The following is a 21,398-nucleotide window of genomic DNA, read 5'->3' on the forward strand; positions in this document are numbered from 1 at the left end:
CCCTAACCACACTCCAGAGGTCTGCACTTGAAAGGGTCAAACAAAACTGGGCTTTCTTGTAACTGCTGCGAGTTTCTGGGGGGCGGGGGGAGCATTTGCCCTTGTGATTAAACGGGGGGGGGGGGTCCAAAATACAAATTTGTTGGAATTTATTTAACCAGTCTTATTATTGGGCATTTGAGCTATTTCAGTGTGTTGCGCCTTGGGAATGTTTTAATAAGGCGATCAACGTCTTTGTTAAAGAATCATTACATACTCCTTGGTTAGGTCCTTTGAATTCCTGAAAGTGGAATTACTGGCGCAAAGGGTATGAGATACGTTATTGCCAATTTGTTTTCACGGAGTGATTTTTACTCACTTACACTCCCACGGGCAATTTCACAGGGCTCAAACGGAGCCTCCGGAGATTAACTGTCAAACGCCAAACTAGAACTTCCCTCCAGCACCGGCTTCCATCTCGATTTCCCGCCCACTACACACACCAGCCGAAAGCCGCACGCGCTCTCAGCCCCACTCTTCCCAAGCTGGTCCGCCTCTTCCTCAACTCTCTGTCCAATCAGAAACAGAGTCTCTCAGACTAGTCGTACGATTGGGAGACACAAGCATCCGTCAGGCTCGCGGGCGGGCGCAGAGGGCTGACGGACGTGGCGAGCAGCCAGTGCGAGTCCGGAGTAGTCTGTGCGCTGGCCTGGAAGCGCTAGCCCCGCCGGTGAGGTGTGCTGGCGGCTGGCGGAGTGAGGCTTTGGCAGACATGGCTCCCAGCGCGCTGGCTCCCGAGCCGGAGAGTCGGAAGGGCATCCGGGCCGTGTTGCTGGGGCCTCCCGGGGCTGGCAAGGGGACCCAGGTGAGTGTCCGCTCCTCTGCACGCTCGGCGGTGGATCCCGCGGAGCTGCAAGGTCAGGGCGGTCGGAGAGCCGGAAGCTCGTTTCCCGCTCCGGAGCGGGGCGGTGAGCTCTGGCCTGCAGAGACCCTCGCGGGGGTCCCAGACTGTGGAGCGGTGTTTAGGGGAGGGACTCAGTCGGAGGTCGGAGGAAGCTGAAGTGGGCTTGGGGCTCTTGGGGGGAACCCAGGCTATAAGGGGTCGTGTTAGGGGATCCAGGAGCTGTTAGCTGAAAATCGTGAATGGTAGGGCGACCCCCCCCCCCCCCAGACTGAAGCTCCGGATCCCAGGCCCAAGTGGAAGAAAGCTTTGTGGCCAAGACGCCCTCCAAGTTGGGAGTGGATTATCCTGAGTCAGGGATAACTTCCATACACAAGGGGATAGAACTTTTTTTTTTAATGATTAATAACTAGGGGTAAGAAAGTCTCTGCAGCACGTGGAGCACAGTGAGAGCTGGCGTGTGCTGATCGAGGCGTACAGCCAAGAGTGAGGCAGGGTCATGATTGAGGCGCCAGCGTTGAGGGGGATGGGCGAAAACCCTTCCAGTTCACCCGAAAGCTGGAGGTGAATGTGTTGGCCGTGTTTATAAAGCGCGGGAGCCATGCGGGTTGTGAGTGGCACAAGATAACTCTTAATGATTTTTAGTTGTGTGAACTTGGGACGTTAACATACCGGACCAGCAGGTAGGAAAGCAGGCCCAGAGGTCCAATGGCTTTCCGAGATCAGTGACATCGGCTTCTTGAAGACGTGTACCCCCAGAGGATTGGAGCTGCCTTCTGCCCCACTCCAGGGCCTCACTTGGCATCTGGGCCATAGGTCAGGATTGGGATTTATGATCTCACAGGATTTGGAAATTCATACTTTGAATTATTGCCCAGGGTTTGGCATCACCCACCCACTTCTCACTTCTACCTCCCTGCCAAACCCTAGGCCTTGGGACCTTGCTGATATTTAAAGGAATCCTTTCAAGGCAGGCTTCTCAAGCAAATGGACACCGTTCTGTCCCCAGTCTTGCTAGCACTAACTGAGTTTATTGGGTTTTTTTTGTTTTTTTTTAAAGATAACCATGCATGCCATGGTACATATATGGAGGTCAGAGGCCAACTTGCTGGAGTCATTTTCTCTTTCTACCAAGTGGAGCCCAGGGAACCAACTGAGGTCATCAGACTCGATGGCAAGCTACTTTACCTGCTCGGCCATGTCACCTGTCCTGTTTGCTAAGTTCTAAAAGTTTTGGCCAGCAGCTCATCATCTGACTCCTTGTGGGGACCTCTGTAACACCTGTCACATCTCCTGACACTTGATGGAGTGGCTGGGGATGGATGAGGTCCACGGGTTAATGGGGGTGATGAGGAGACAGAGAGGAGGTGGAAGACTTAGTTCACTTCTTCTGACTTTACCTCTGCCTCTGGGCTGTAGGTCACAAAGGACCACTATCCCATCTCTCTCTATAAACTTACAGGTTCTTTTTTTCCTGAGGTTCCACCACTACCTTGCACTCAGTGATGTTGACATCTTGTCGTTCCTGTTGCTGCCACTCTCGGTAGTTAGGTAATCTGCAGTCTAAGCGGGTTTAATTTTGGATGTGGACAGCTCCTACTATGAGTTACTGTCATGGACAGGACTGCTCCTGTGTGACCTTTTTCAGTTTCTCCTGACATTGACTGTTTCAGCCGTGGAATGGACAGCTCTCCCATGCTGAGTCAGGGCCTTATAGTCTAGGAAGCGATGTGATTTCCTGGCTCCCGTGTTTTCACCTGGGAAAGGAAGAGCGTCCGAGGCTATTGGAGCTCGTAGCCTTTCTGTTTGGGGCACCCATCCGTTCCTCGTTGCTGGGATGGCACCGGGCAGGAACACAGTGAATGCTGACTCCTCAGCAGCAGATCCCTCTGCGCCCGGCTCTGTTGCAGTTCGTCGCCAAGCTGATTTATTCAGGGTTGGGAGGACAGTACACCAGTGAGCTCATGGAAGAAGGTACAGGAATGGCAGGAGTTGGTCCAAGAAGGCTTTGTGAAGTAATTAGAAGTCCGACTTGAAAGCTAAGAAGCTAAGTGTGGCCGAGCCAGTGGTGGCGCACGCCTTTAATCCCAACACTCAGGAGTCATAGGCAGGCCTCTGTGAGTTCGAAGCCAGCCTGGTCTACGTAGTGAGTTCCAATACAGCCAGGGCTACACAGAGAAACCCTGTCTCCAAAAAACCAAAAGGAAGAGAAAGAGTGAGAGAAACAGCTCATACATTCTGTAATCCCAAATACTACGGCGAAGTTTGAGACTAGCTTGGCTACAGAGTGAGACCCTGTGTGTCCAAAAACAACACCACGAAACAAAGAACTGGGTCTTCAGAAAATATACAACAATCACTCCATCCGCCTCCCTCTCTATACCAGGAGCCATAAAGATATTGGTGGTTGTAGCTTTATAGCGTTGAACAAAAGTTCACACAGAGACTGCAGAGTGACAGCCCGGAGACACACCCCCACACACCCAAACTTTTTATTGTAAGTTTTAAATAAACATAAAGGTGCAGGTGAAAGGCTGTAATCTCAGCTGCTAGGGAGGCTGGAGCAAGAGGCTCACGAGTTCAAGTCCTGTCCAGGCTAAGAATGAGATCAGTCTGGACATCTTACTAAGACCTTGCCTCAGAATAACAGAGCTGGGAATGTGTTTGCTGGTAGCTCATTTACCTAGCTGTGTAAGGTCTTGCGTTCACTCCTCTGAACCACAAGAAGGAAAGCATGGTGTAGTGACCCCCAGTAACCATCAGCTGATGGCAGACACTGCCTCCCCATCCACGCTCCCTCAAATTATGATAAATCAGATCCAGACACCATAACATGTTTACAATATATTTTCGTATCTCTAAAACAAGCTTAAAAAATAAATACAATATCCCCTAAAAATTAACAAATTTCAATAGTCAGTGTTCAGATTTCTATTGGTTTCATACATATGATAATTTTAAGTCTTTCTGTTTTTATTTTTTTCAATCATTAGATTATTGTATGGGTCCCTGGAATTGAAGTCAGGTCGTCAGGCATGGTGGCCTTTACCTGCTCAGCCATCTTTTTTTTTTTTTTTTAAATATTTATTTATTTATTATGTATACAACATTCCTTCCATGCCTGCCTGCATGCCAGAAGAGGGCACCAGATCTCATTATAGATGGTTGTGAGCCACCATGTGGTTGCTGGGAATTGAACTCAGGACCTTTGGAAGAGCAGGCAATGCTCTTAACCTCTGAGCCATCTCTCCAGCCCCTGCTCAGCCATCTTGCTTGCCCTGTTCCTCTTTCTTATGCTATAGTTTTGTGGAAGAAACCTACAAGTTTTCAGTTAGTATTCCTTTGGTGTGTTTAACAGGCTGCCCTCTTCCATTCCTGCAGATCTTTAGTTTGCTGCGTAGTTTTTCAGATTCAGTTTCTTGGCCTGGCTACCCAGGCACTGCCGTGTTCCTTCAGACACTTGCAATGTTTGGAGCGGTTGCTATGGGTTTCCTAAGTCTGGTAATTAATTATGGTGGTGACGCCGTAGCGTTCTGACTCTATTACTCCTTTTTCATTCCTTGGCTGAGATATGGCCTCTCCTTGCTGGACCCCTCCCCACAGTGTCTCAGCAGGTAGCCCAGGCTGGCCTGAAACTCAGCTCCTGCTTTAGCCTCGCAGGTGTGAGATTCCAAGCACGTTCCACAGCTGGCGCTTAACTTGTACAAACTTTCCATGCCCTATTTGCTTGCCCAGTTTATAAAGCCCATTTAAATGCTTGGTTTGTTCCCTTTTTTTTTTTTTTTGTCAGCTTTCTAAGTAATGGGTTGACTATGGAATGTTTTCAGTTGTGAAATTTAAAAGACAAGAAATTACAGCTCTTCTTTCCTGGTGAAAATGAGAAGATCTGCCAGCAGTGGGCATCCATTCCAGTAGGGCAGGAGTGCATTTTACTCCAGATGACCCTTCACGGACTCTCCTGCCCGCCCGCCCTTACCCCCATCCCCTGCTTAGACAGCACTACTGACAGGGCCTGCTCAGTGATGTTTGTTTTCTTCCCACCACTTCCTCTTGTACCTGTATAATTTCATATTACATGGTTCATGTCAGCATGGCTAAAGTAAATTTCCTCAATGATTTCTGGGCTGAGAGATGACTCTGGGCAAATATATATATATATATATATATATATATTTTTTTTTTTTTTTTTTTTTTCTTAGGTGGGATGTCTCACTGGCCTGGTGCTCATCAAATAGGTTAGACTAGCTGGCCTGTGAGTTCAGGGATCTGTCTGTCTTCGCTCCAACCCTGGCTGGAGTCCTTAGCAAGCATCACCGCGCCCAGTTTTTTTTAAAAACATGGTTTCTGGAACTAGAACTCAGCCGGGTTATTGTGCTCACAGAGCAAGGGCCTTTCCAGCTGGGCTGTCTGCCCCCGGCCCGTGTCGCACAGTAGCGGTTGAGTGCCCTATACAGGGCCCATCCCTAGTCTCTGCAGTCAGCGCAGGATCTCCCGCACGGCCACATCCGCCCTGTTGGTGGTGTGTGTTCTTCATGCAGCTGTGTAGTCACCTGGAAAGGAGTGTGAGCAGCCGACACTGCGGGATAACAGTCGAACATTTGATTTCCTGGTGCAGCTTTTCTCAGGTGTTTTGACCCCAGCTTCTGTGATCTGTCTACTCAAGTTAACTTTAATAAACAAGGATTGGATTGGTAGAAAGTGCTGTTCCCTGGGGGTGTGTCCACAGTGCCACTGGCTTTTCTGTTGTGACCTTCTTTTCTCCATGGTGCAATCCCTAACACTTTCCCTCCGTGGAATTAATCTGTGAATAAGGACCAGAATTTCCTGCATCGAGCCCCATCGATTTTTGTTTTGTACCCAAGGTCACGCCCAGTGAACTAGTTTACACAGGGATCCCAGCTACTTACCTCCTAAAACAACTCAACAGAAATCTCCACCTGCGAATACAGAACCGATATTGGAGTGTCCAGACCTTTTTCCATTAAAGTCCACCAGGCTCTGTGTGTGCATCTGTTTGATGTCATTATGGGAAAAGCTAAACACGTGTGGCAATACCTTGTGTGTGCCTTACCACCGAGCTATGTCTATTCCAGCACAATCTGTGAGCTTTGGGATCTGGGTCTCCTAGCCCTCCATTTCCTTGGCTTCAGGGTTCATGGAAGAGGTGTGAGCGAATATTTTCTTTCCGCCTGAATGAACAGAAGAACCAGGGCAGAGGTTGCTGTAGCAGCTACTGCTCACTGGGGATTTTGCATGTGCCAGTTCTGTGTAGAACCCGTATGGGCTCAGTGATATGGTCTTATTACCCTCTCCATTTTACTTAGAGATTTCAAACTAGAGAGAAGAAGTAACTCTTCAAGCCATATAAGTCGGGACTGGGGTACTGGGGCTTGGCTTAAGCCTACACTTTTGGCCAAAAGGCCATGTTGGGCCAGCGGGGGCAATGTGTCTGTAATCTCAGCCCCTCAGGAGGCTGGGGTTTGAGATCATGAGACCAGCCTGAGCTCCATAACAAAACCCTGTCATGAAACAAACCAGACACCTCCTAAAACTGACCTGCAGGTGATGCCTGCACACAGCAAGTACACATCACAGCCGCTTTCTGAGGGATGCGTTCTTCACGTTAAACAGATGTGCAAGCTGTTCTGGGCTTGCGAGGAGGAAGATTTAGCCAGGATACTGCAGCAGGTCTGCCTTGCCTGCCCCAGCTGCAAGACCTAGAGGCCACAGCATACCACAGGAACACAATCACCCTGTGGAAGATACCTGAGCACACAGTGTGCCGGCCTTGGCCTGTCTGCTTTAGAGAATGAGCTGCCTAAGGGTCACAGCAGCCATGTGAAATATTGCATAGCTGCTGTATGTGTTCTCAGAGCAGGGGCCGTGAGCTTGTGTTTTGGTGGCGTGGTTAGTGGGAATAGCTAGTTTTTTTGCATGCTAAGTGGATTCCAAGTACTTTACTTGGAATATCATGCAATCATAGAGTTCCTACAATAACCCTATAATTGCTTTACATTAGAATATAAGGTAAGATGCTGTTATTCCTATTACAAACAAGGAAAGTGCCAGGGCCTACAGTGCTTACTCTTTCTTGGTTTTTGTCTTTGACTCCACAGGCACCCAGATTGGCAGAAAACTTCTGTGTCTGCCATTTGGCCACTGGGGACATGCTGAGAGCCATGGTGGCTTCAGGTTCAGAGCTGGGCAAGAAGCTGAAGGCGACGATGGATGCTGGAAAACTGGTAGGTTTGGTCGTACCTGCGAGTGTTGCCGTTCCGAGTCCAGAGTGGTGGCCCCGCTGCATGGGCTTCTGGGTGTTGACTTCCTTATTCATCGCAGACACAGTCGAAGTCTTCACCAGCCAGTGCAGTCACAGAACATTTCCACCGTCCTAGAAAGTCTTCTGGGGTAGTCCTGTGTGGAGATGTTTCCAACAGACTGCCAGGTACAGGAACTTTGAGCAGAGCACATTATTTGTTTGATTCTGGACTTATTATTGGTTCACAACTTATTTGTATGGTTTTATTATTTTGTGTATATGGGCAAGCACTTTTCTCATAAAACCATATTGCCAGCCATTTTCACGGTATTCTTTTTTCCTTTCTTTCTTTTTAATTAAAGTAGTATTATAAGTACTGGAGAGATGGCTCAATAGTTAAGAGTACTTATAACTCTTTCAGGGGACCTAGGTTCGATTAGCAGCACCCACATGGCAGTCACAACCGCAGTTCCCCGAGATTCCACCCCTTCTGACCTCGGCAGGCACCAAGAATGCACGTGGTATGCAGACAAAACATGCATAAACATAAAATAATAAATTTTTCAAATTTAGAGGTATGTGTGTGCTCCAGCCAGCCACACAGACCTTTAATCCCATCACTGAAAAGCAAGCAGGCAGGTCTCGAATTTGAGTTTCAGGTTAACCAGGACTATACAGTGAAACCTCTCAAAACAAAGAAACAGGCCTGGAGAGATGGCTCAGAGGTTTAGAGCACTGACTGCTCTTCCAGAGGTCCTGAGTTCAATTCCCAACAACCACATGGTGGCTCACAGCCATCTATAATGAGATCTGGTGCCCTCTTCTGGCATGCAAGCATACATAGAAGGAATGTTGTATACATAATAAATAATTTAAAAAAAAACAAAGAAACAAACAATATATATGCATACATACATACATATATATATGTATGTATATATAATTATATCATTTCCCGCTCCCATTCCCTTTTCTTCCTCCATCCCCTTCTATGTGTTCACAGTATTCTTGAAGATACTATGTAATACTTTTTGTAATTCATCCAAACTAAATAGAACAAGTAAAAGCACTGTTCCTAGGACAAGACTCTAGGGTGTATACAGAGGAGGTTCTGGGAGACCACAGAATGCCCATAAAGCTCTTCTATGGCTCACTGCTCGATTTCTTTTTTTTTTTTTTTTTTTTTTTTTTGGTTTTTCGAGACAGGGTTTCTCTGTAGCTTTGGAGCCTGTCCTGGAACTCGCTCTGTAGACCAGGCTGGTCTCGAACTCACAGAGATCCACCTGCCTCTGCCTCCCGAGTGCTGGGATTAAAGGCGTGCGCCACCATCGCCCGGCACTGCTCTATTTCTTATCTTTTGGTTGTGAGCCTAGCTCTTAACAGCTGAGCCGTCCCTCCAGCCCGGCACTCTAGTTCTGACAAGGAAGTTAGTTACTTGGTTGGTAGTTGTGGGAAAGTAAGCCTGTGTCATAAACCAGTTGGCTTGATTTGACAAACACAGTGAATTGACTAAACCTTTACTTGGGCCAGCTCTTGCTTCTAACATTCATTCTAGAGCATGACTTTGGTAACACTATCAGTAGTCACTTTGTTCTTGAACACAGCAGGCGAGAGCTGGACCACTGGGCCACACTGCAGTTCCTCTGGCCCTTGTTTTGCTCCTGTTTTTAATTTTCTAAATTATACTCTGTCAGTGTGTGCATTCGTCTGCCACAGCATTCATGTGGGGGCTGATAAACAGCTCTCTTCTTCCACCATGTGGGTGCTGAGTTCAAGGTCAGGTTGTCAGGCTTGGGTGGTACCCAGTAAGCCGTTTCATCATCCCTGTTTCTGTTTTGGAAGCAAGATTTGACGTGTTTACCTAGTTGACTTGGCACTTACGTGTGTCCCAGGCTGGCCTCCCGGGTGTTGAGATGGTAGGTGTGGACCACAACCAGTCTGTCCACACATTCCTTCCTACCATTCCTTTATATCAGTGAGGCCACAAATCAAGCCGGAAAGATAGAGATTTTGGACTTTGGGTTTTGGCAGGAAATTCTGTGTGAGAGAGAATGGGCATGTGGCAGTGAGATTGCTTATCTCCGAGCCCTCCTCGATCAGTTGCAGTTTATACTTTGTCCCTAAGTTCACAGCCAGTTCTGAAGATAGAGACTAGACAACTGCATCCACTGATAGACCTGGAACAGTTTGGTTGTTCTTCTGGTTTGCACTAGGATGCCAAAGAAAACGCTCTCTGTGCTTCCTGTCTGTCTCTGTGGCAGTCCAGGTTGAATTGGAGAGTACATCTAAAAAATAAATAAGACTAGACAAGATTGACAGCCTGTGCTATAATACAGGTGGGAATTTGTCTCTCTTTAAAGGCCCTGGGAGAATGAAAGATTTTTGATGAATTTTTTTTTCTTTTTTGGAAAGGCCTAGACTATGCTGTGGTGGCTTTTTGGTTCTTGTTTCTGATCCAATATTGCCAATTCAGTGCCCTTCTTTTTCATGCCTTAGACAGCCCAGATCAGATAAATAAATAATCAAGCCAGCATATCAGTCGTGGTATGAACTTGTGAATCAGGGATAATTGGTATGTCCCTACGTTCTAGTCAAACTGCTCTTCTCCCCTGGTTCTCGGGTGATGTCTCTGCCATGTACCCTCACCTTGAGGACAGCCTGTTGCTGATAAGCTGTTATATGATGGTTAAAGGATTACTGGCAGAAGAGGCCCATAGGGCCTAAGACACACAGAGCTGTCCTGCTGGGGCGCAGCCCATGGATCCCTCTTCCCTTGCCCAGTTTATTGGAACACATTAGAGTTTCAAGGAGAGGGACATGTCTGGCCACCAGCTAATTATGGACGTGAGTGTTGCAGATGGAGTCTGTCCTGGTCAGCTTTGTGTGGCTGTGATAAATATGTAAGAGAAGCCAACTAAAGAAGAAAATACTATTTTAGATCAGTTCCAGTCCAGGGCTGCTTGGTGCCAGTGTTTCTGAGCTGTGTTGAACTGTTGTGCAAAGTGTGTATTAAAACAAAGCTACGCACCTTATAGAGGCAGATAGAATGCATACTCACTCAAGCAAGATGGCTAAGAAGGTAAAAAAAAAAAAAAGCGTGTTCTACTCGTGTCTGATTACCTAAAGTTCAGTGCTGAGCCCAAGTAAAGGTCGAAGGTGAGAAGTGGCTCCAAGTGTGTGCCATGGTGCATGTGCCCTCCCTCCCTCCCCAACACGCATACATAAGGTTTAAGAATATAGTCTTAGAGATCAGGCCTTCAATATATGAGCTCAAGGGGGTACATTTAAGATCCAAACTATAATGGAGACACCCCACATTTACTCTGCTTTCGCATCTGTGGCGTCAAACTGACTTGCTGTTTGGAAACCAAGTCTTCTGTGCATAGACTTGAGCTTGTGTGTGGGGTGTATCACCTAGATGACAGCGTTGAACCAGGTCTCTTTTCTTGTAGGTGAGTGATGAAATGGTTGTGGAACTCATTGAGAAGAATTTGGAGAGTCCTTCATGCAAAAATGGCTTTCTCCTAGATGGCTTCCCTCGGACTGTGAGGCAGGCTGAAATGGTAGGTGGTGGCTGTCGCAGCTGCATGGTGGCAGATGCTGGCTCTTTATGTGAATTACTTCAAGGGGATGGAGCTGATCGAGCTTAGGTGGGTCCATGCTCTTTTGCAGCTTGATGACCTCATGGAGAAGAGGAAGGAGAAGCTTGATTCAGTGATTGAGTTCAGCATTCCAGACTCCCTGCTGATCCGGAGGATCACCGGAAGGTAGGTATCCCTGCAGATGCCTTCACGCGTGCTCAGAGCTCTGTGGGATAAAAGCGCTGGTGCCTGTGGAAGTCAGAATAGGGCATCAGATTCCCCTGGACTGGAGTTATAGGCGGTTGTGAGCTGCTTTGTGGGTGCTGGTGATTGTACCTGGGTCCTTTGGGAGAGTATCCTGTGCTCTTAACCACTGGCCATCTCTTCAACACCCACCCATTTTTCTTTTAATGAAAGAAATTTTGGTTCATAGTACAGCCTGTTTTCTTATTTCTCTGAAATAGTGTCAAACATAGAAATGCATCTGATGAGAAATCCTCACTGTTTCAGGCTGTGGTTTCTCTCTGCTACATTTCTCTGTATCTGCTTCATGTCTGCCAGCACCACTACGAGAACCTTTGTAATTTTTTTTTTTTTTTTTGTATCGTGGATGGAAGGGGAGAGACTTATTGGTGAGCATCACTAGAGTGTGCTACAGCACAGTTGAAGCTCTCATGAGTCCAGGGCCTGCCACTTGTCCAGGGTGCAGTCATCAGGGATGGGCTGCTTCTCAGCTCTCATACCTTCTAGTTCATTTGAATTCAATTTGGTAAAGTCCCTCTTTGAGATCTAGATTTTTTGGTGGCCAGGGAACTTGAACTTAGCTCTGTACTGGGCTTCAGTCATGTTTCTTAGGCTGCAGCCAAGCACAGGTGTTCTTGATGACCTGACCAGTGTGAACCCTGGGGCTCTTGAAAACCACCCCACATGCCTGCTTGGAGAACAGACTGGGGAGATCATGAGGAAAAGGCATGAGCGTTACTTGTCATTTTTAAAAAGCAGCATGGGGGGGGCTGGAGAGATGGCTCAGTGGTTAAGAGCATTGCCTGCTCTTCCAAAGGTCCTGAGTTCAATTCCCAGCAACCACATGGTGGCTCACAACCATCTGTAATGAGGTCTGGTGCCCTCTTCTGGCCTGCAGACATACACACGGACAGAATATTGTATACATAATAAATAAATAAATATTAAAAAAAATAAAAAGCAGCATGGGAAAGACACCATGCAACAGATTCGTGCGGAGGGGATTGTATTAGGGAAAGCGGACCGTAAAAAGAGGGAGGGAGGTCAGCCTCTGGGGACAGGAGCAGCAGAAGAAAAGAAAGAGGCAGAAGGAGAGAGAAAGGAACAGACAGACAAAGGCAGAGAGAGAGAGATGGGAGGTGGTCAAGGCCCTTTTAAAAGGGAACCTAGTGAATGTGCGTAGGAGGTGTTCTTAGTGCCTAGAGCTGAGGACGTATCCTGTCAGGACCCCAAGGGCAGGCCAGTGCAGATGCCTAAATACTAACACTACTCCCAAAATGGGGTTACCCATTAATAACAGGCTGAGTACACCATTGGAGACCAGCAAAGGAACCTGGCATACTGAATTGCCTATAAGGAAAGTAGCTGCTTTTTTTAAATTTTTATTTTACTTTAATTTTTTTAAACAATCTTTTTAAATTTTACCTACTAATCCCAGTTCCCTCTCCCTTCCTCACCTTCCACCTACCCCAGCCCCCATTTACTCCTTAGAGAGGGCGAGCCTTCCCATGGGAGTCACTTGAGGCAGGTCTAAGGCCCTCCCCCTGTATCTAGGCTGAGCAAGGTATCCCTCCGTAAGGAATGGGTTCCAGAAAGCCAGTTCATGCACTAGGGATAAATCCTGGCTCCACGACCAGTGGCCTCGCAAACTTCCCAAGCCACACAACTGTCACCCACACTCAGAGGGCCTAGTTCGGTCCTGTGCAGGTTGGAATGTAGCCTTTTTATGCCTGCCATTTCAGCGGCCCTCGGGAAGCTGGGAAGCCGGGAAGCCTGTGTCGTGGGCGTTCATGGTCACCTGTTTGGAGGGCTGTGCTCTGTAAATCATTCTTTGTTAGCCCTTCTTGGTATACAGCTGTATTTCTTCTAGTTGCTCCCACTGTTAACAGGGCATGTCAATTTTATATTGAATAGGAAGAAAATGTCTTGTTTTATTAGAGTATTAGATTTCATAATGTGGTCTAATATTTGTGTGTGTGTGTGTGTGTGTGTGTGTGTGTGTGTGTTTATAATCCGAACCTTCAAGGGGAAAGCCAGATATGAACAGATAACAGTGTGAGATGTGTTATTCTGTAAGGCTCTGAGGGGTACATCAAACTGAGTGAGGGCGGGAGAGCTGCGCCATCAGCGTGGACTGAGTGAGGGCAGGAGAGCTGCGCCATCAGCGTGGACTTGGGTGAGGGCAGGAGAGCTGCGCCATCAGCGTGGACTGAGTGGGGCAGGAGGAGTGTTGGTGGGGAGGGCTCAGGTTCAGGTTGGGGCCTGTGGTAGACTAGTTGACTCACGGTAGGAGCTATGCTTTGGAAGCTGCAGGGGCAAAATGGGTGAAGTTGGAAGAAAGGATGGGCTCGGAGAGGCCTGTGGTGCCAAGAAGAGTGGGCGTGGTCTGGAGCCACTGGGTATTGGTGCACAAACCACATTCTAAAATATTACCTTGGTGCTGACTTGTAAGCTGGGGAGGAGTGACAGATCAGGATTCCATCTGGGAGCCTGCTCATAGTCCCATGCAACGATAGAGACTTGTGATTGGCTGTGGGGTGGCCATAGAGGGAGGATGGGAGAGAAACCCGATCCCTTAGTTTAGAAATGACTTAGTGTGGTGTGGCTCCACCTCCTCAGAAGACCCTGTACCTCACAGGATGTGCTTGCCAGACGAGTGAGGAGTTTGTCCAAGTCTCCTCAGCAGGTGTGTGTAGGGCTAGAGCCTGAAACTTGCACCTAATGGTGGAAGAACGCAAGGCAGGAGCTGGGGCTCTCACCTCAGCAGTCTTGAACTGGCTGTGACCTCAGTTCTGATGGCTGTCACTTATTTTGTCTCTTGAGTATTTGTTCATAATGGTTTGAGTTCTCGTTTGTCACGTTTGCTGTTGGCACTCTGGTACACCAATTGTCTTACCAATTGGCTCCCTATATCACCGCCCCGAGTCCAATAGCAACTCCCTTTTGTGGATGAAAGAACAAGGGTCTAAAGCAGGAGCTCTCAGCCTGCAGGTCTTGACCCCTTGAAAGTCAAACAACCCTTTCACACAGGTCACCTAAGACCTTCAGAAAATACAGGTGCTTACATTAGGATTCATAACAGTAGCAAAATTACAGTTATGAAGTAGCAACAAAAATAATTTTGTGGTTGGGGTCACCACAACATGAGGAAGTGTATTAAAGGGTCACCACATTGGGCAGGCTGAGAACCACTGCTCTAGAGTGCTGCAGGCGGCAGCGATGCAGAAGCCCAGCCCTCATGATTGCCCACCAGGCAACAGCTCATGGGGCTGCTGGTTGTCTCTTGTCAGTCCCACCTGTCTTGAGAACTTGGTCGGACTCTTTCATTTGCCTTTTGTTTTCTTCAGGGGTATATGCCTTGTGTTGTTAAAAATGATAAAAGAATAGCATATTGTGCATAATCAGAGGGCTGAGGGAATCTGGGGGTTTTGAGTGTCCACCTAGGGATATGGAGAGGAGAGAGGTATATGTTGCCACCTGGCTGTTAGCTAGAAGCCTCCTGTTCTCCAAAAGATAAAGGAATGCCGGTGGTCATTTGTTTTGTACTTAGCCCTTTGCAGAGGCGCTGCATCTGCACCAGTGGCCAGCACTCTCCCTCTTCATGGGCCCCCTGCTGGATGCTATCTCTGAAAGATACACCAGAGAGAGCTTTTCAGGGCTCAAACAATGAAGGATACAACTTCACCATAAGTAGTTGCTGTCACAGACCAGCTCATTCTTCACTATAACTGATTTTCTGTGCTGTTACTTGCCTCTTGCTGTTAGCACCTTACCACCTTATGTAGGGTTAATGGGTCATCTTGTCTTCCCCCAAAATATGCTGTGATTAAAATGCAAAATCATATTTCATGGATAGAACTTCAGTAGTATAAATAGAATCTCCCGTATGATAGGTCAAATATGATTTCCCCAACCTCTGAGCCACTGAAAAAGCCTAGAAGAGTCATTGCTGCCACAGAAGGGACAGGCACACCAAAAGCCAGCCGTGGTCAGAAGCTCTTATTAGACAGACTTTCAGGGGCAGACAAGCTATCACTTAGAGGGGAAAATTAAGAAAGTACAATTTGCCAGGTACAGTGGTTTATACCTTTAATCCCTGCTCTCAGGAGGCAGAGGTTGGTGGATCACCCTGAATTTGAGGCCAGCCTGATCTACATAACAAGTTACAGAACAACCAGAGCTACATATAGAGACCTTATCTCAAAAACCAAACAAAAAAACACCCACCCAACAACAAAAAAGACAGCACACAACTCGTCAGCAGTGGCTGCTGTGCAGAATGTGGCCTGCCCCCTCTTCTTGAGTTTCCAAGTTCCTCATTATATGACCGTCCCCAGTCAGAACATGGATTTGTTGCCTAATAGGGTTCAGCATAGATGCGACCACTAATTACGTTCACAGTGCCAGATAAATACTGTTTATTCTTGAGGTTTTTTTGTTTGTTTGTTTGTGTTTGATTTTCGAGACAGGGTTTCTCTGTAGCTTTTGGTTCCTGTCCTGGAACTAGCTCTTGTAGACCAGGCTGGTCTCGAACTCACAGGGATCCGCCTGCCTCTGCCTCCCAAGTGCTGGGATTAAAGGCGTGCACCACCACCGCCCGGCGAGTTTGGTTTTTTAAAGATTTTTTTTTTTCATTTTTAATAATGTGTCTGTGTGAGAGTATGTGCACATGAGTGCCGGTGTGTGTGTCTGTGTGAGAGTATGTGCACATGAGTACAGGTGTGTGTGTCTGTGTGTGACTATGTGCACATGAGTACAGGTGTGTGTCTGTGTGTGAGTATGTGCACATGAGTACAGGTGTGTGTGTCTGTGTGTGAGTATGTGCACATGAGTGCCAGTGGCCATAGTGAGATGATGTTTGATTCCAGGAGTTGGAGAGTCACAGATTGTTGTGAGCTGTCCGGTGTGGGTGCTCTGTAAACTCAGGTCCTCTACAAGAGCAGAAATCACTCCTAACTGCTGAGCCATCTCTCCTGCCCTGTGTACATTATATTTATTTATGGTGTATGTGTATGTATGTTAGGGTATGTACATACATGCTACAGCCCACGGGCAGAGACCAAAAGAGTAAGTTCTCCCAATCATGGAGATCCCAGGGATTGAACTCAGGTCATCAGGCTTGGTACAAAGCACTGAGAGGCCTGCCCTTCCATCTGCTTTTATTTTTATGTGTAGCCCAGGCTACCCTTGAACTATGGGAATCCTCCCACCTCAGCTCCCCCAAATTCTGGGATTATTGCACACCCAGCTTCTTTTTTTAAGATAGGGTCTGATTGTTGCTTAAGCTGTTCTCACAATCCTGGGCCTAAGTAACAGGTTCCTCCACCTTAACTTCCCTGGTAGCTAAGACCATTACAGTGTCCATCTTCATGATTGGCTTAGTATGCTGTTTCTCCTAGCGGCTTGGACATTGCCTAGCCTTGCTCACACTGTCGTTTATCAGTGGCCACAGAGGTGGGCATCATTGTCTGTATATCCATACCATGTTTTTGTGTGTTTGCTTTATAACCAAATTAGGCTAGAAAACAGCACAAGCAGGCACATACTTGTGATCTAAGATGTTTGTGGGGTGTCGGTGCAGAAGTAGCTAAGTCAAGGTGTTCTGTTCCCCAACACTTTGTATTAATCTTGTGAGGATTGTTGTGTTTGTTGGAGGTATTGATTCCTGCTAAGTGCTGCTTGTAGCAGAGATTGTGATCCATCATTTCATAACCAGGTGGATTCAGTGTAAGATCTGGTTTCAGCTAGGAACTTCTTTAGGAAATGGTATGACTAGAATGAATGTCTGTGTGCACTGAACAGCAGAGTCCTCCTAAGGTCTGGACTAGGTTGTTCTTGCCAGCATCTTTCTTTATGCTTGGGCAAGGCAGAAAACATTCTTAAACCCTAGCTCTAACCCTAACCCTCTAACCGAGGGGTAGCAATAGCTGTCCTCTGCTAGACAGCCCGTTACTTTCCTGGTGTGACATGCTAGCTGGGGTCTCTGCTGATTAAAGTCTTCCATTCTTCTCTGTCTCTGCTTGTCATTCCAGAGTCCCCTGGAGTACAGAGGTATTTCCAGGCAGCCTGACTCACAATACATGTGCTGTCTTGCAGACTGATTCACCCCAAGAGTGGCCGGTCCTACCATGAGGAGTTCAACCCTCCAAAGGAGCCAATGAAAGATGATGTATGTAAACTTGGGGCAGGAGGGGGTTTGTTTGTCTTTTCCTTCCTCCTTCTTCCATCATTTAGCCAGGAAAATATTTCACTGTCTTGTAAGGGAGATGTGACAGATCTGGACAGCGTCTCCAGGTGGCTTTATGCTTATCCTGACACCATGGCCATCTAAGCAGTTGTCCAGTCAGGAGAAGGTTGCCAGGAGGGGCACTGAAGAGAACGTTGCTGACCATTGTGCTCGGAATGCCCTGCTCTTGGAGTACCCAGGGGCTGCTGCCCTGGGGTCTCATCTGTGGCACAGAGTCTTCCTGGTCTGCTGTGTAGCATGCAGGCAACAGTGAAATTTCTCGGGCCTCCTCTTGTGATGGGAGACAAGTGCGGGTTGTCCAGGGTCTGTAAATACGGCCACAGTTCAAAAAGTCAGCAATTCTGCCAGAGCCCTTTCTCGCTTTACTTACTGCGTTCACGATGTTAGTGGGTGATGCTCCCTAATCATGCTGAACACTTAAGCAGCGGAAACTGCAGTTGCCAGTGCAGCTGATTGCTCTCCAGAGTCTCCCTCTCGTTCCGACTCTAGACGGGCTGTGGTAGAAGTTGAGCAGCCTGGGCACAGAACAAGCAAAAAGCATTGCTATTTCTGGCCCCCAGCTTCTGCTTCTGCTTCTGCTTCTGGGGCCTCCTGCATCCCAGAAGAGTGAGCACTTGTCATGACTGTCCACCATCTGTTCCCTGTCCTTCTCAGATTACTGGAGAGCCCCTGATCCGCAGGTCAGATGACAATGAGAAGGCCTTGAAGATCCGCCTGGAGGCCTACCACACGCAGACCACCCCACTCGTGGAGTACTACAGGAAGCGGGGCATTCACAGTGCCATCGACGCATGCCAGACCCCGGACGTGGTGTTTGCCAGCATCTTAGCAGCCTTCTCCAAAGCCACATGTAAAGACTTGGTTATGTTTATCTAGTGTTGGGCTCTAAGAGGAATGTCTTTCTTCTTTCTGTCCCTGTTAAAGGAATGGGTGGGCATGGCAAGGGAGGCAGGGACACTTCCTCCCTCAGGCAGCAAGGGAGTCTTCTGATGTACTGATTAAACAGCACTTACTTGATATATCCCATGTATGTACAGCACTCTCTGTATGTATTTGCTGTGTGTGCTCACCTTACATTCTATCCTGGACTATGTTTTCCTAGCTGTTTACTTTTCTTACCTATACCTTTTTAAAAAGTAGCACACATGCTATTAGATATCATTATAGCCTTTTTTTTTTAAATTTTTATTTATTTATTTATTTTTTGAGATGGTCTCTATGTATCTACAGCTGTCCTGGAACTCACCATATCGGCAAGCTGGCCGAAAACTCAGATTTGCCCATCTCTGCCTCCTGAGTGCTGGGATTAAAGGCGTGCGCCACCATGCCCAGCTTCTTTATAAGATTTTTAAATAAGATGTGTTTTAGTAGATTTTGTTCCCCTCCTGCCCTATAATCCCCTTCCTGTGCTGTAATACCCCCTCCTTAACACACACACACATACACATAAAATCTCCTTTAGCCACACTTAATTCTATGTTTTGGGCAAAATGAACTGTTGAGTATTTATCTGGCAGGTACTCCAGGCACAAAGCCTCATGGTACTTACCGTAACAAGCAGCTGGTTCCAAGTGTATAGTCACATGAAGTCAGTCAGTGTCATAGCTCCTGATACACGTTCTTGACAGGAAACAAAACCACGAGGCAGTGGATCCACAGGCATCAGTAATTTTTTCCCCTTAAATGGAATTTTAAAGACATACTGCAGATTCCAGCAATTACTCGGAGGAGCAGGCTAGGGTGGAATATTTTTGTGATCAACATCACAGGCTGTAAAGTTGAGACCACTTGGGATTTCCAAAGAATTAAATCAGAAGAAGAAGATCCTCAGGGATTCAGATTGTCTTTGAACATTAGGGCTAGGTAACTCAGCAGCCAAATCTCTCCCCACATACAGACTCAGTTATGGGTAGGTTTGTTTTTGTTTGCCTGCTTCCAGGGATGAACCAGTGATTAGGGAAGAATCTCTTTTTGGATTCGTTCCCATCAAAAATTTATCCAAACACAATACATAAAACCCAAATCAGATGTGTCCCTCTCAAATGTCCTATACCCCACATTCCATGAAGTGTAGCCACAGGCTCCCCAAGAAAAGATCACCCCAAAACAAGGCCATATGTAACCAAAACAAGCTTTTATTTGCAACCTTAGCTCCCACTATTACGAATGTCCTATGGTCTGGGCTCTGCCTCTTGGTCTCTGGATGATTTGTGACAGATAAAATACTAGGCTGCTGTGACGAGACCTCAAAGCCTTCAGCCTCTTGACAACTTAGAAAGTCAGTGACATGGCCAGCAAATGATGGCATCTGCCTCTGCGTAGCCTGCTGGCTCTAAAGTTCTCGGGCCCCATCTGGCCTGCGCTCTCCTACTGTCTGAACCCGTCCACATGGAAACTCCACGGGTATGTGGCCGTCCTGCTTCCCTTTTGGCCTCCAAGTGACGCCGCTGCTGCCGCCCTGCCTTGTTTCCTTAGCTTCAAATTAATTCTGTCTGCTCTTAACAGAAACCCAGTCTGGCTTTCTGTGTTTCTGAAAAGCACATGACTGCTGGAAATGGGTGAGGGAGAGGAGTGAGACCAAAACTACCAGCTGGGCCTGCAGGAGTAGGAGGTCGTTCTCGAATGAGGGTGGCTCCATGCGTCTCACAGCTGAGTGGTTGCTAACTGAATGTGAGTGATGTGTGCACAGACATCTGCCACCTGACCATATATGTACACGTACATATGTGTGTGTGTGTGTGTGTGTGTATATCCACATACACACACTTATATCCTCATGTGTGCACACACCAAATACTGTAACATTTGGGCTTCCGGTGGAAAACCATAGGGGTACAGGTACTCTTCGGTGGTTGGCATTGTACTTTTGCTTTGTTTGATTGCAGAGTTGTAACCTCAACGGGCATGAGAGCTTTCACCCGGCAGAGAAATGTCCAGTGTTTAATGCATTTGGTTGCATGCCAGCCTTCCCTGATATTTACTTGATTTTTTTAAAACCCATTTTGTTCTTTCTTTTTCCTCTATTTCAGCCTAGTAAAAGAAGGCAAGGCGAGACTGCACCCTGCTCATCTCCCCGCCGTGTGATCCCTGCTCTTAGGTGCTGGGCAGAAGGGAAAGGGGTGGTCACGGGAAGGAAGGATGGTGACGGAGGTGGTGAGGGGCTCAAGACGAGCATTTGGAACAGCGGCAGTGTTGTAATTAGAAGGAATTTTTTAAAAATGCATAGGTGGGAATTTGTAATGGATAAGGAAGGGAAAAGATTAATTTTTTAAAAAACCCGTGATTGGAGGTGATTGGTATAAACGAGCTAAGGTATTTTTTAAGCGATCAAGTTTTCATTTACTCTGGAACACAAAGCTAATCATGCTCTAAGAGACCTCAGCTTCCATGTAAGGAGCTCATGGATCACGAGGCCGAGAATGTAGCCATCAGACTGGACCTGTGTATCCTGTATGCAGCAAGCGCCACGGGCTGCTGCCGGTGACTCCCCATTCCATAAAGTTAAAGACTCGCCTGCACATATGGAGGAGGTGGGGGTGTGATCTCATGCGGGGTGGTTCAGCAAATCATGTTTACTGGAGTTGTAGGGAGCAAGAGGAGACAGATCACATACTTCTTCCCACTTGGAGTCGCCTGCTCTAGCGGCAAAGCCTTCAGCAGCCACCCGGCACACACTAGTCCTACAACTTTGCCTTCGTTCATCCCCAGGACCCTTTTCAATAAGTGAACCAGGGCTAGGAATGTAGTTCAGCGGCACGTGTGTGCCTGGCATTACAAGGCCTTGGGTTCAGTACTCAGCAGTGAAAGGGGAAACAAAATGTCTTAAGCTAAATCTTCCAAAGATTGTCCTTCTCATCCTCCAGTCCTGTGCCTGGGATCTCTGACAACACTGTGATGTATCTTTCAATGAGGTGCCTTCGTAACTGACCAAATGCTGCCGTGTTTGGCCCCTGAGTCAATAAAGTATGTTGAAAATTTGCATCCCTGTTGTGGCATTTTTTTTTTTTAAGAATTCTGAATCACAAGACAAAAAATGATGTCGAATTCTGGACCTGTCTTTAAAGCCCATTCCATTCATGGTGGTTAGCACAGTGTCATGAAGAAGTACACATGTGTACTCCTGAGCGGAGCCCACACCCTTGTAGCCGTCAGCTCCTGGGCAAGCCTTTGTTGAGCCAGACAAGGCAG

General features: G+C 47.3%; 1 protein-coding gene and 1 non-coding gene across 3 annotated transcripts; both read left to right on the forward strand.

The window, feature by feature from the left end:
* The first annotated feature begins 670 nt into the window (after window positions 1–670).
* On the forward strand, window positions 671–21,191 carry Ak2 (adenylate kinase 2). 2 transcript variants are annotated; one of them, XM_075944950.1, is made up of 7 exons: window positions 673–844; window positions 6,997–7,122; window positions 10,592–10,702; window positions 10,812–10,906; window positions 17,060–17,132; window positions 17,865–18,060; window positions 20,240–21,191. In XM_075944950.1, exons 1-7 carry the CDS (start codon window positions 752–754, stop codon window positions 20,242–20,244), a joined length of 699 nt encoding a protein of 232 aa, XP_075801065.1. In that variant the 5' UTR covers window positions 673–751; the 3' UTR covers window positions 20,245–21,191. The 2 variants fall into 2 exon arrangements, with proteins under 2 accessions (XP_075801064.1, XP_075801065.1); XM_075944949.1 differs by lacking the exon at window positions 20,240–21,191 and having other exon boundaries at window positions 671–844; window positions 17,865–18,238.
* LOC142834510 (small nucleolar RNA SNORA31) lies at window positions 9,299–9,426 on the forward strand. The gene has a single exon (XR_012907601.1). It is a non-coding gene; the product is annotated as a small nucleolar RNA SNORA31 (small nucleolar RNA).
* Window positions 21,192–21,398: the final 207 nt, after the last annotated feature.

Source organism: Microtus pennsylvanicus, chromosome 13, assembly GCF_037038515.1.
Source record: "Microtus pennsylvanicus isolate mMicPen1 chromosome 13, mMicPen1.hap1, whole genome shotgun sequence".
In the NCBI taxonomy this organism is placed as follows: domain Eukaryota; kingdom Metazoa; phylum Chordata; class Mammalia; order Rodentia; family Cricetidae; genus Microtus; species Microtus pennsylvanicus.